Consider the following 15,071-nt stretch of genomic DNA (forward strand, 5'->3'; position numbering starts at 1 on the left):
GTAATGCTGTAGTTACAGAGCTCAGCCTGAGAGAGGCGCTATAAGTGACCTCAATACACAATTCAAACATTTGTATCATTTGTTTCCGCTCTTATTCTCTTCCATACAGATAGATTAAAAGTGTAAAAAGACAAAAGCAGGCTAGTGTATGTCCGAGGTGGAAGCAGGAGCCAACTCTTTCTGCATTTCCCAGAATGCCATGTTTATAGAAAGGCAGTTTGTTGCAGAACCTTCTCATTTCTCTCATTTTAATTTCAGGGCTTGATAAATGAAGAAACGTCCTTCACAACCGCCAAAGAGTAGCATTTCTTATAATTCCAACCAAATATGCATAGTAATATACATTTGAGAAAACCATTTTGAACTAACATTATGCAAATAGTAATATGAGGACATGTTTTAAAAAAAAAAAGATGAATTGTTGGCTGTTGAATTGATTCATCACATTTTAAAATGTAGATTTTACATAAACTGTTCAAGCAAATATGTACACATTTGATATACAGACATTTTATAATTTCTTAATTGGGATAAATAATACAAATGCACTTTCTCTACATTCCTAATATCTTAAGCTGAGTGGAAGTGTTGTTCATTTTGAGCTGCAATTGCTTTCAGAGAGAATTACATTTCAGAGACGATCAAAGCCGTGATTGCTTTAGTTCTCCATCACCACATTAAAAGGGACAGTTCACCCAAAAATGAAAACTGAAGAAAAAAAAATTAAATCACCCTCATGTCATTCAGATTTTTTTTATTTATTTAAAAAAGAAAGAAAGAAAATGAACCATTTCAGCTATTAAATCATCTGCATGTTGCATTTTTGGGTGAACAATCCCTTTATGAAAACATTAGGAGATAAAAATAAAAGACCGATTCATCAAGTGTGGATTAGACAAACACATGCACCTTTAAATGGCATAATGTTAAGATGATTTATGATGATCTTAATGCATAATACACACATTCACGCCATTTTAAAATGTAAACATGAACAATAATGAAAACTTCAGCACAGGAATCTAATCGTTAATAAATCGACCCACAGAACGAACCATTCTGACCTTTCAAATGTTTCCTGACATTTAAACCAGCTTCCTTTTTGAATAAATATATTACTTTCAGAATATCTCACTGCTCTTCTTAAACGCAAAAACAGCTGAAACACTCTGATAAACAGCTGAGGTGTGGTGCACAAATTCTTTTACTATTTGGTCTGTCATTTCTTACATACCCCTCACCAATTTAATTAATAAAAAACACCATATAAATAGATAATACATTTTATAAATATTGGGGAAAATGAGTGCATATCATGGCATCAGGAAATATTAAGTAAATTTTAAGTGTTAGTGAGAGATTTAATCATATGCAAATGAGCCACGATGTGATGCAGCAACTGCCAATGAGAGTGCAGACTAATGCCAACATGATCGGTTTTTGAAAATTGAAATACATAAAATATAGCTGCGAGCAGCAATTATCGGGGTTCAATCGCTTTAAGGCCTTTAAACACATGCGTTAAAATGTATTATGTTTTATTTAGCAAGCATGTAACTACTTAGATCATAGAAGTAAAAGACCATTTACAGCCAATACAGGCAATTTACCATAGGAAATTTATGGTTTATAAAAGGTTTTTAACAGTTATCAAGGTTAAGCCAGAAACCTAGAACTAGTTGCCAAACTTGGTTTCGAAAAAAATCTCCAATATTTAATGAACAATTTGGTGGACAGTAGCAAGGTTCTCAGAATTAGGGAGTTCTACCATGTGGTATGCGCGATACACAAACCTTTACGCGCACGAAGGCAACCCCGGTGCCCGATTTAAAATTTCTCAAAGGCCTGTAGGGCCGTGAGTCAAACAGGTCCAGCAAGCTTCATTCCGATTGGCCTCCGTTAACCTTGTATGATAGCTGCTCAATTCATTGTCTGATGGCGGCCATGTTTTATGAGATGTGTCAGTGTCGTCATAGACAGTCATGGAACCTTGAACAAAGACACCTCATGCCAATTTTCAAGTTGATTAGACTAACGGTGAAGTAGTTTTAGCCATTTTCATGTTTTTTTTCCCCTGTTATTGCGCCACCAAGTGGCCAGTCGCCACATTCTTTTATTTCACATGACCACAGTATGAGCTCTTACATAGCTGTGCTAAGTTTGGTGAAAATATCTCATTCTGTTAACAAGTTATAGCCATTATAGTAAAAGTGGCTCCACCCACTTTGAACGCTTTGGCACCCTTAGGGACTGTGAATTGGAATTTCAACTTTTTTTGTTAACTATAGACAATCAGACTCCAGAGAATCTTGCTGCACTGGTTTGGTTCCGATTGGGCCAAAAACCTAGGACTAGTTTGCAAAAGTAGGTTATCAAAAATCCGTCGGCCAAGGATTCCAACAATATAAGACACTTGAGCCTAGGCCTAACGGTTCAGGAGTTATGAGCCATTTCGTACTTTTGACCGCAGTAGCACCACCGTCAGGCGTATGAGTACTACCAGCCCTCAAAGTTTCAAGTCTCTACGCCTTACGGTTTGGTCTGCCCAATCACTTTTAGGGGAGAATGCTGATGCTTGGAAATGTAAATAATTACAATAGGGTTTCAGTGCTACATGCTTGAACCCCTAATAACCATACAATAAATAAAATAAAGAATCATTCCATTTTGACTACTAATAAAATTTTTGGCAATAAAAATGAACGTGCTGAAGGGAAATTTGTATATAAACTGCAGCAGTGCATAAAGAATCACATCATGAACAGTAAAACTTGCTCATTATGAGCATTTAGTTACTGAGATGTCTTCACTCCCATTGGCAGTGCACTGCATTGCTCATTTACATAAAGTACAAGCACAAATCGCTATAAATCACTGTCACCATAAATGCACCTTTACATAGTGTCTTAACAACTAACAAGACATTTTGTCAGTCCCATGTTTTTTGTTTTGTTCCGCTGGGTAGCTCTGCCCACAGTGAAATCTCATTGGTTCAAAATCCCGCTACACACAGCTGTATAATAAACTTAAAATATATTCTGACTGGATTTGTTGTGTTGCTTAGCATTTTCACTTTCAGTGATGACCTTAAAGGAAATATGCTATGTTGGGGCATTTTTTTTTAACATACCCAAAAACATTCATTCATTGAAAGCAATCATGTGTCAACACTAGAAATTCATTCGAACATTACAGACAAGACATAAAACAGCATGAAGCCTTGAACATCCTTGAACATTGTTAACGCTGTAATGATTTTAAAGGAACACTCCACTTTTTTTGAAAATAGGCTCATTTTCCAACTCCCCTAGAGTTAAACAGTTGAGTTTTACCGTTTTGGAATCCATTCAGCCAATCTCCGGGTCTGGCGGTACCACTTTTAGCATAGCTTAGCATAGTTCATTGAATCTGATTAGACCGTTAGCATCTCGCTCAAAAATGACCAAAGAGTCTCGATATTTTTCCTATTTAAAACTTGACTCTTCTGTAGTTACATCGTGTACTAAGACCGTCGGAAAATGAAAAGTTGCGATTTTCTAGGCCAATATGGCTAGGAACTATACTCTCATTCCGGTGTAATAATCAAGGAAATTTGCTGCCGTACCATGGGTGCAGCAGGCGCAATGATATTATGCAGCGCCTGTGACCCCCTGCTTGCACAGGGAGCGTGCCTTGCAACCATGGAGACGTTTGTGAGAGACGCTGCGTAATATCATTACGCCTGCTGCAGCCATGGTACGGCAGCAAATTTCCTTGATTATTACACCGGAATGAGAGTATAGTTCCTAGTCATATTGGCCTAGAAAATCGCAACTTTTCATTTCCCGACGGTCTTAGTACACGATGTAATTACAGAAGAGTCAAGTTTTAAATAGGAAAAATATCGAGACTCTTTGGTCATTTTTGAGCGAGATGCTAACGGTCTAATCAGATTCAATGAACTATGCTAAGCTATGCTAAAAGTGGTACCGCCAGACCCGGAGATCGGCTGAATGGATTCCAAAACGGTAAAACTCAACTGTTTAACTCTAGGGGAGTTGGAAAATGAGCCTATTTTCAAAAAAAGTGGAGTGTTCCTTTAATACATCAAAAGTGTCAAATCAAGGTTTAGACTTTCCATTTCCTCCTAGTCCATCTTTGACTCCTGCAAAGTGACATGACGTGATGTCACTTCCTGTGATAATGCCGTGTTGGGTGAGAGGTGAACTCATCACTAGTGCACACATTTACAGTAATTACGGCACCTCAGTCAGAAATTTTTCCCATGAGCGTATTTGGTTTTAACTTTACAATTCTTGTCAATGTCAAAATGCACCAAAGGAAAATGAGTGTTTGCGTTGAAATGATTGTGTGCGAACTGAGAGTGACTCCAGCGGAGGTCGAGGCCCTGAGTGTTAAAGCAGGTTGAAGGCTTCTCTTTCACTATTGCATACCCGTTACACACTGTACACCCGCGCAGGTGACTGATGCATGCAGTGGTGTCCTGAACAAACCAAAGAAACGAACACAGGACACGATCCACGCTAGTAGATAATTACATAGAGTGTACATGGAAAGTCATGTGAAGTCCTCACTCAAGGCCAAAAGTGCTGGTCTCTTCCACGGCGATCAGCATTTTCTCGTACAACATCGTGTAGGATGGATACGGCGGAAGATCCAGACGATTAAAGCATGTGTGTGCCCTGAGAAACCAGACATGACATCTATCAGCCTGACTGAAAACACGTTTCTGTCATCCAGTCTCACGGTCATTCTTTTTTTTTCTTTTTTCTTTTTTTTTAGGTCTGGTCATGTTTTTAACATTGATGACACCAATGAAAAAACAAAATCAAGGAACAAGCATTTTTTTTAAATTATTAATATTCTTAAATACACTTCATTTGTAATTATACTATTACTTAGTGATAATTCTAAATTATTTGTATTACTGATGTTCATTTTAAATTAATTATATTATTAAAATGGTTAATTTTTAATAAAATTATTAACTAATGCTAATTTTAAATTATATTATGTTCTTTTTTTTAGTTATTTATATTATTAAATACTGTTAATTTTTATTATAGTTTTATTAATATGTTGAATTAGTTTTATATTTTTAGTTTTCATGTTAATTTTATTTTCATTTTTAGGAATTTCATTATGCGCTTTTGTCATTTTTTTTTATTTTATTATTATTTTTTAAAATAAATATTGCTATTTAGGTTTCATTTATTTTTATCTTAGTTTTAGCTTTTATTTATTTCCAGGTAATAATTTTAGTGCTTTAACTTATTTCAGTTTATTGCCAAGGCAACAATTCTAGTAATTTAAAATTTTCGTTCAAAGTTTTTAAACTAATATTTATATTTTATTTCAGCTTTTTTTAAATTAACAGATGGCATTGACAAATTCATAAGTTTTTTGTAAGGAAAAGTTTCATTCATTTGTCAGTCAAACCTTTTCATATTAAAAAAAATTTACACAGAATTTCTAGACTATTTTAAATTTCTATTTCTTAAAATTCGGTAAGGTGTTTCATTTTGATGATCAATATCTACATCACTCAGAAATAAAATGGAAGTAAACTGGTTTGTAAATGTAGTATGTTGACTTTATCACTGCAGAAGAAACTAGCAGAAAACATTTAAAGATCAATCGAATGCTTACAGTTGTCAGGCGACAGAGATTTTTATTAAAACGTATCTTTTCACTATTTCATTACTGATATTTGCACCTTTGAATTCATGTAAAACCTTTCGCATACCAGCTCAAATCAAGATTTGTGAAAGATGAAAGAGAGTGTCACTATACCTCGGGAGCGATGTGATCTTGCCCCACTTCTCGATGCAGAAGCGTCGTAGGCCGTTGCTCCCGCGCAGGGCGGTAAAGCCCTCGTACGGCACGCTGGATGTGCCCGTCACAAACTGCAGCAGACGCAGTCTCTGTTCGTTATTGAAGCGCTCCACCGCACCCCAGAACCACCGGATGACGATGTGCCCATCATGATAACCTGAGGGCGAGTAGACGGAGAGTTTAAAATATACACAACCTTCTTACAACTAGAATTTTACATTTCACTTTTCCATTAGAAGCTGCTCTGACTGCACTGAGACACATCAACCTGCTTCTATATATACTGTAGGAAAATTATATGAATGAACACATAAATCAAATATAATACATAATGAATACAAGGTCTTGAAGTGACAATACAATATAGTGAGAAACAGAATCCGGACATATATTGATATCTTTCAACACATATGGATTTGATCGGCACAGCCCTAATATCAAGATTTCTGAGTGCATTTATGTTGTGTATTTGTAGGTGTAAGTGTGTGTTCTGACCTCCCCTGTACTCTGTGTTGTTTCTCCAGTCGTTTAAATCAATTTCTGCTGTTCCTGCTATAACCAGCTCCAGCTCTCTGGCATCAAACACAGAAACCAGACGAGAGTCCACCACCTAAACACACACAGGTCATAGGTTAAATGGTGGCCACATGGACAGGCAGAGAGTAATTCAGATGGCAATCATGCTTACCTCGTAAAAGCCTCGGACCAGAGCCTGTGTCTGCTGGACAACGCCTCGCTCCACCCTCCACTTCACCATCCGATCAATATATTCCTTCTTGTTTTTCTCTGTCACCTGCATGTTTGTCCCGCCGGACTTCAGCTCCCGCTCTGTTACCTGACACACACACACACACACACACACACACACACACACACACACACACACACACACACACATCCAATCTCAGCAAAGATATTTCCTGTCATTGCCACTGTAACGATAGACAAAACATTATAAAAACTTGTAGCTCGGCAATCGAAAGCGGCTCATACGCACACCGTCATTCATCTTGAAATCATATGATTCGATTTGCATCTTCCAATTGGTTCTTGTACTTAGACTTAGAGGCTTTTGCTGACAAAGGGAAGTGGCATTTAGTGGTTTCTGCCAACGAACCGGTATTTCTAAATGGGCTGATGCTAGGATTTACAGATTTGAAGAGGAAGTATTTGATGAACGTATACTTTATATAGGAGAGCATTTGCTCAATTTCATTATCTCAATTTTGACGGAAGTGGCGTTTAGCGGCTTTTGCATCTGAACTCTTCATATATATAACTTACCCATTTTTGTATTTGTGTTCATTTTAAGATAAAAAGGGAAACCAAACATTTTAATGATGTTTCAGGGTTTCTCCTACCTGGCCGAACACTTCCTCATTGACAGTGAAGGTGAGATCCAGCACATCTGTGATGTCATTTTCCTTCATCCACTGTAAGCTCTGGTGGAACTCCTCATCCAGATACTCCAGATCACTGAGATCTGTGGCTCTGCAAACAGGGGTAACAATGAACAAGTGCTTTTACAGTTCAGGATTACAGGATATTCTGATAAGTTCTAGACTGATATACTGGTCGGGCCAACTATTTGACTGATATTTGAAATTATTTTGAGATTACTGTGGCCGCTTGATCAAATAACAGATGCGTTTGCTTTCATTGTGTTGGTTTAAAATATATTTTTTGTGAATTTTAAATGTGGAAAAAATAAATGTTCATTTAAGCTGTTTCAATTTGATTTTATGCAGGTCTAATTTATTTATTGTTAAATTGCATTAGAGTGAATTAAAGTACATTTTTGAGACTGCTGTCATTAACCCTTTAATTTACTGCAATTAACCCTTAATCAAATAAATCTAGATATCTGCTTCCTATTGGCTATCAAAAATACAATTTCGGTCAGCCACTAATTCAGAAGCAAATATAAAAGTTTGTAAGTCAGTAAGATTTTGTTGTTTTTGAAAGAAATGAATACTGATCTTCAGCAAGGATGCATTAAATTGATCAAAAGTGACAGTAAAGACATTGTTACACACAATTTCTATTTCAAATAAATGCTGTTCTTTTGAACTTTCTATTTATAAAAGAATCCTGCTAAAAATGTATGGGTTTTCACAAAAATATTAAGCATATTTATCAAAGTTATCAACATTGAAATCTTTCTTCATCAGCAAATCAGTTTATTAGTATGATTTCTGAAGGATCATGTGACACTGAAAGCTGGAGTAACGCCTGCTGAAAATTCACAAATCAATTAGATTTGTGTTTTTAATAAAGACGTTTATATACAATACACAGGACATTCACAATTTATGTCATTTTTTTGTCAACTTCGAACTCTACATGTAGATTTAATTTAATGCATTAAATGCCTTCTGGTCCACTCACAGTCTGAGGAGAGCTTTATAAAATGGGCGGGTGAAGAAGGCGTCCAACAAATACTGATGAATCAATGCCAAGCCGAGGATTCGACCACTGAAACGGAACCTGAAAACACACATGCGGTCACATCATGCGGTCCATGAACAAAGCTCAAAAACAGACATTATGGCAAAAACAACAGCAGTCGGTGAGAGCAGCCAATGACATAACTATTTATTTCTCTGTCAATGGAATTCCTTGGGAGGAAGTGGAAAGAACCTTACCATTCCAAATGGTTTTCCACAAAAGCAGACATGGGGCTGATTTGGACAGTGTACGTGTCGTTAGCGGAGTATTCAAACAGGCCATAGTAAGGGTTAAACAGCTCCTGAGACAGCAGGAAGAAAAACTCTCGCGATGGTCCGCTGTAGTCCAGTCTGGAAAGAAGATCAGAATTCAGATAAAACTACTACATATGGCTTTAGCTTAAACACTAACTATTTGAAAGCCTCACCCTTCTTCTCCAACAAAGGTGATGTACAGCTTGTTTCTCTGGAGCTCTTTACGGGAGTAGGCCATGACCTGGTTAAACGTTCCTTCTAACAGGTGATCTCTTCTGACAATCAGTCTAAAAAAAAATAAGATGAAATGAGAAGCATAGGACATTTATCTTGCTGATCTACTTTTATGGTCTACACTTTATCTTACTTTAAATATTATATGCAGCATATTTATACACACACAAACGATTGGGGTCAGTAAGGGTTTTTTTTTTTTTTTTTTTAAGAAAGAAATTAATATTTTTACTCAGCATAGATGCATTAAATTGATCAAAAGCGACAGTAAAGACATTTATAATATTGCAAAAGATTTCTATTTCAAATAAATGCTGTTCTTTGGAACTTTCTATTAAATCAAAGAATTCTAAAAAAAAAGAAAAGAAAAAACTATCACAGTTTCCACAAAAATATTAAGCAGCACAACTGTTTTCAACATTGATAATGATAAGAAATATTTCTTGAGCAGCAAATCAGCATTTTAGAATGATTTCTGAAGGATCAGCTTTGCCTTAAGAGAAATAAATTACATTTTAAAATATATTAAAATAGAAAAAATATATTTTAAATTGTAATAATATTTCACAATATTACTGTTTTTACTGTAGTTTTAACTAAATAAATGCAGCCTTGGTGAGCAGAAGAGACTACAAAACAATAAAAAAAAAATCTCACCGACCCAAAACTTTTGAACAGTACTATTATATATATATATATATATATATATATATATATATATATATATATATATAAAAATTGTAAGCCTTAACGCACTTGATCTTCCCAGGTCCTTGCCCGTAGCCCTTTGCCTCAAGCTTCCTGTAGAAGTTGCGCAGTTTGGCTTCAAAGTCTCTGCGGTAGGGCGCTGGTGCCCGAGCCCTCTGGGTCCCTAAAGAAAAGACATTCAAACCATCACCACAGACGTGAACTCCAGCTTACTTCAAATATCAATCATCAGGGAATGACTGACAAGGATCAACAGGCCATAAAACAACTCAAAAGGAAAGAGAAGTTTGTTCACCTCAAGAACAAACACACTAATGGGTAATATGATTATTTCTTTTGTAACGTCAAAAGACATATTTCAGGACAAGGATCTTTGATAATGTACCGGAGTACAGTTTTATCCTTGATCATTTTTTGTCTGGTTTTTGAGAGTGTCCAAACATGCACATCGGTCAAGTTTCACAAAATGAAAGAATACAAAACAAGACTAGTTAACCACTTTATGGACAGAATAAGGAAACTCTGTGAATAAAGGTTTGAATATTCACACAAAACAGGCTTAGGGTCTGTAAAATGTCCATCATGACACAGAGAGGGGCAGCTGGGTGGGGACAGTATTTAAGGCTTGAGAGCAGCTGACCTGGAGAGCCCTCACCAGACAGACAGCAGGCTGGAACGAGAGGAGTTCGCTCAAGGAAGCCTTTATCAGAGCAGATCAGAGTGTATGTGAATCAACTATCACTTTCCTTGCAAACTTGAGGATCTTCATGTAAATAAATCACTTTAAGTAAGGGATAATGGACATCCAGCCAGTTGTTATCGCTTGTATCAGCCTGAAGGGGGTCATTTTGCGATAACAACGGCTGGATGTACATTATCCCGTTTATTACAAAGCTACTTGACATAAGTAAATAATTAGACACGAAATATTGATTTGAGTTGAAACATTTAATAATGCAAAGCTTCCACAAATAAAAACAGTTCCTAGCAAGCAGCTTTGAGCCTAGATGAACAAAAAAGTTCAACAAGACTGACATTTAAGGGATAATCTATAGTAGTACTACTTATTATTATTTATGTAGCTGTTTTCAGCACAAAAATAATGATGGGGACATGGAAATACTGATTTGAGAAGAACTGTTTTAAAATGTTACCTGTTTCTTATCTTATAATCCATTACAGTGTACAAAATAATCATTCGAGCAACCAGACAAATACTTCAACAATATTACCATAGGGCTACTATTAATACTGAAGTCATCTGGTTTCATTTTACAGTAAATAGAGTCAATAACTGATGCCATCAGCGTCCATCTGCGGAGTGATATGAGAGTAAGAAGTGCTGGCCTCAAATACCCAGATGAATGGTCATTATACAGCGCTGCTATTAACGACATACATTATCGACTGACCTTGGAATGTTACAACTGACCAATCAGAAGCAAGTATTTCAGAGAGCTCTGTAATAACTGGTGTTAATATCCATCTCAGATCCTATCCCAGTGCTAAATACTGATGTATATGGGCTAATGTGTCTTGAAAAGGTGGTCAGGAGATTTTGATTTGAGCATTTGAGAAGGATGTGTACAGCAGGTGCAAATGAGGCCTGAATTGGGAATTATCATATAAAGTTTACTTCTAAATAATATAATGTAATATGCAGACCATCTGAGGCCTGTGGTTACCTGGAGATTGCCCGGCCGACTCACCTGGAGAGTTCTGAGGAGAAGAACCAGGGGAGCAGCGCGGAGAGAAGTTGAACCCGGGGTGAAATGAAGCGAGAGGAACGTAAGACATGATGTCCTCCTCAAACAAACTGAAAAGCAAAGCAAAACACATTCTGAAGAAAGCATGCGTGACAGAGTATAAATTACAAATGCACACCTTGTGACGCCCAGGAAATCTTTGCATTAAATTTGTTTTCATGTGGCCAGTCTGTTGGGTGCTTTACCTTAACAGCATAACCAGGTCAGCATCACACGACAGCTTCTCCAGTCTCTGTGTGCCTTCGGTTCGGATGTGGTGCACCTTTTCCCTTAAAACATAAACAGCAGAAAAGCTGAGAACTGTTTGGAAGTGCTAATGATGCATTTCATTACAATAACAGAGGAAGGCGGAGGTTCATACTTAAGTGAGTGATTTCTCGCCAGGCTCGGCTGTCGCTCCTGTAGTACCTCAAAAATGTTTGGCTGCCGTAAAAACGCTACAATCTTATCATTGTATGCTGGGAACAGAAGGAAAATCATTAATATCAACTCAACAATATGAAAATTTATGATATACAGAGTTTCTTTTAATGGTTAAATAAAAATAGGCAACATCATGAACATTGTGATCTTAACGTCTTTGTATTTGCAAGTGAAACAGGAATAGTTTCACACTCCTTCCTTGTCTCAGATTTTTAACAAAGTCTCTTGTTTAAACTTAAAAATGTAAACTTTTAAAACTAAAAATTGTTAAAACATAAACATTAAAATGACCACAGACTGGCACAATCCGATTCATTTCTGCAAACCAATTTTTGAAAAAATGAATCCGTCTAAAACACCATTTTAGCCACTGATTCATCACTCAAATGTGTTTACTAAAGTCTCTAAATGTTTTTATAAAATAGTGCTGTTTATAGCTATGTTATAGTATTGTTATAGTAGTACATTAAAAATAAATGATTAAATATTGCATCCCGAGATTTACTGAAAACATAAATCATTAACTAGATTTTTACTCTATTTTACATTAAACATTGTTATTAATCAGAAATCATTCTAATATGCTGATTTGCTGCTCAAGAAACATTTCTTACTATAAACATTGTTGAAAAAAGTTGAGCTCCTTCATATTTTGTGAAAATTGTGATACATTTTTTTACGTTCACTTTTGATCAATTTAAGCATCCTTGCTGAAGAAAAGTATTAAAAAATCTTACTGACCCAGTTTTAAATGGAAGTGTATACCCTAGTAAAAAAGTAATATATTTAAAATTTATAGTTCAAATTTATTAACATATTTACTGACATATCGCATGAGACTTACTGATATAAAAATGATCATTTTTATTTTAAAACTTAATTTGGAGTACTACTTGTGCACAATGCACATTTCTTAATATTAAGCCTAAAATGAGTTTTAATGTCAATATGGATAAGGATTGATGAGCGTTCACACTCGTCACAGAATGCTGTTAAACCACAGATAAACCACAGATCAACAGTGCTGATGTGGAAACTGTTTGATCTGATATCTGTGGTTTAACAGAGAATTCTGTGACAAATGTGATTGCTTCTCACAAGATTTCACAGCGATGTTATTAATTCTGCGATGAATTCAAGCATTTTCTTCCCAGCACTGTGTAATCTGGAAACCATGAGAAACATTGTACCATGAACACAAAGCTTGTGTTCATGGTACAATTAGTTGTTCCAATTTAGCAGACTTAAGTATACCAGTTCAGTATACCAAAAGTTCAACTGCAGGGTATTTTTATTAAGTACATAAAAATGTAAATGTAATAGTAGTATACTTAGCATGAAATAAATGTATTTCAAATACATTTTACTATATTTTTCACTAGGGTACATACATTTTTTAACCCATTTCAGAAAAAAAGGAACATCGTCCAGCCCTAAGTGTAACTAACCTAATGGCACTGGCTCCTGCTGGCTTTGGTTACGTATGGCTGTTACCAGGCTGTTTCCAGGCCTGGCTAACAAAGACACCCCTCGGGTGCGCGACACCTCCGATGCCTGGAAATGAATGAGGAAACGAATAAATGAACTAATATTACATAAAAGTAATTTCCTCTAGATTGTGAGTTTGTCTGACCTCTCCTGCGCTGTAGCTGCGTAATCTCTGCAGGTGCTGGCGGTGAGTCAGGTGGTTGGGCAATCTGCCGTTTTGCAAGGGGATCCTGGGATCAATGAAGGTTGTGGCACGACTGTTGTGGTCTACGAAGAACGACTGTGGAGAAAAGTGGAGGACAAACAGTTGAAATAATGTCTTGACGGACAGTGATGTGATCTGTTAGGAACTGTGATGTACCTTCCCCTGTGGGTCCGTTTTGATCTCCCAGCCCCGCGGCAGCTCCAGCTGAGCATCAGCGAACCTATTCAAGAAGCTCACCAGGTCACGGTTGTGCTGGTAACGCTCAAAGTTTCGAGCATCCCGCCTGATCTTCAGGACCATGTGTTTCAGACATGAGCTGTTGGTGAACATACGATACGCCCCCTATATAAAAGGGAGAAAGTTAACATAACATTAGCATAACTTCTTAATTAAAACATACACTACCTTTCAAAAGTTTGGTGTCGGTAAGAGTTTTTAATGTTCTTGAAAGAAGTCTATTTGCTCACCAGCGATGCACTTATTTGATCAAGTATCCAGTTAAAACAGTAATATTGTAAAAAATATTGTGTATATATTACAATATTGTAATATTGTGAGAATATTGTGTAAATATTACAATTTAAAAAAAACTCTTTTCTATCTTAATATATTTTAAAATGTAATTTATTCCTGTGATGGCAAAGCTGAATTTTCAGAAATCATTCTAACATGCTGATTTGGTGCTCAAGAAGCTACTGTTGAAAACAGCTGTGCAGCAAAATATTTTTGTGGAAAATGTGATGCATTTATTTGAAATAGAAATCTTCTGTAACATTATAAATATCTTCACTGTCACTTTTGATCAATATAATGCATTCTTGATTAATAAAAGTATTAATTTCCTTCAAAAAAATCTTACTGACCTCAACTTTCGAACGGTAGTCTAACTTAAATAGTCTAAGAGAGAAAATTAATGATTTAAAAAATGAATAAAAGTGTAGTGTGGTGGAAACTCACATAATTTGCATGAAGCACAGTGAAGAACTCTGGGTGAGTGATGAATTTGACTGCTGGACTCTGCAGCAGTAAAGTGATCTTCTGACAATGACCCGGAGAACATGGTGCGTCTCTCCTCAACTCTTAAATGAAAGAAAGATCATTTAAAAGCACAGTTAACCCAAAATTAAAATCATGCCTTTTGACCCAGCTCTAAAATCTCGTTTATGCTTCTGCATGATCAAACCTGCCACATTCACAAGACATGTGAGGTCTGTGTGCAGTTCCTTCTTATCGTCTTTCTACGTCTAGTGTGCTCTGCTATTGGCTGCATGCAAACAAAGACTCACATGCACCATGAACACACGATTTCAAAAGACAGAAGGCAAGTTTTTAAGTTACTAATGACTAATGACTTAATTTTCAGTCCTTGATTGATTTTCCTCAAAGAAAGCCTGAAATGAAGACCTGACATGTAGCATATATGCTACTTTTAAGATGCTTTTTGTGCTTTTTAGAACGTCACAGATATTGCTTACTTTCTACATTTGTTACATGCAAATGAGCAAGCCCTGATGGAATCTGCAGGGTTTTTTTTTTTTTTGTGGAAAATCTGCATAATTCTGCAAATGGATTTAAACGTGGTAAAATGTGTTATGGAGCTAAGAAAATGATACTCTAATTGGTAGCTGGACGCATTATCAAATGGCCTGGAAAAGAGCATTCTGCATTGGATATTGTGCAAAATATTAATAACTTTTTTGTAGAAAAAGA

The 15,071-nt window shown here is 36.2% G+C and overlaps 1 protein-coding gene across 2 annotated transcripts in view; it reads right to left on the minus strand.

Annotated features, from left to right (window-relative positions):
• Window positions 1-4,013: 4,013 nt before the first annotated feature.
• The window catches only part of hecw1b (HECT, C2 and WW domain containing E3 ubiquitin protein ligase 1b), a 44,010-nt gene continuing 32,952 nt past the window's right edge, over window positions 4,014-15,071 (minus strand). For both annotated transcript variants that reach the window (XM_051911748.1, XM_051911756.1), the window contains exons 13-28: window positions 14,319-14,440; window positions 13,518-13,703; window positions 13,302-13,436; window positions 13,117-13,222; window positions 11,607-11,703; window positions 11,431-11,514; window positions 11,189-11,295; window positions 9,528-9,642; window positions 8,711-8,824; window positions 8,481-8,633; window positions 8,224-8,322; window positions 7,197-7,326; window positions 6,524-6,670; window positions 6,331-6,445; window positions 5,794-5,992; window positions 4,014-4,682 (exon numbers count right to left, since the gene is read on the minus strand). In XM_051911748.1, coding sequence (XP_051767708.1) covers window positions 4,571-4,682; window positions 5,794-5,992; window positions 6,331-6,445; window positions 6,524-6,670; window positions 7,197-7,326; window positions 8,224-8,322; window positions 8,481-8,633; window positions 8,711-8,824; window positions 9,528-9,642; window positions 11,189-11,295; window positions 11,431-11,514; window positions 11,607-11,703; window positions 13,117-13,222; window positions 13,302-13,436; window positions 13,518-13,703; window positions 14,319-14,440 — 2,021 coding nt within the window. In that variant the 3' untranslated portion in view covers window positions 4,014-4,570. The remainder of the gene's footprint in view (window positions 4,683-5,793; window positions 5,993-6,330; window positions 6,446-6,523; window positions 6,671-7,196; window positions 7,327-8,223; window positions 8,323-8,480; window positions 8,634-8,710; window positions 8,825-9,527; window positions 9,643-11,188; window positions 11,296-11,430; window positions 11,515-11,606; window positions 11,704-13,116; window positions 13,223-13,301; window positions 13,437-13,517; window positions 13,704-14,318; window positions 14,441-15,071) is intronic.

Source organism: Ctenopharyngodon idella, chromosome 2, assembly GCF_019924925.1.
Source record: "Ctenopharyngodon idella isolate HZGC_01 chromosome 2, HZGC01, whole genome shotgun sequence".
Lineage (NCBI taxonomy): Eukaryota > Metazoa > Chordata > Actinopteri > Cypriniformes > Xenocyprididae > Ctenopharyngodon > Ctenopharyngodon idella.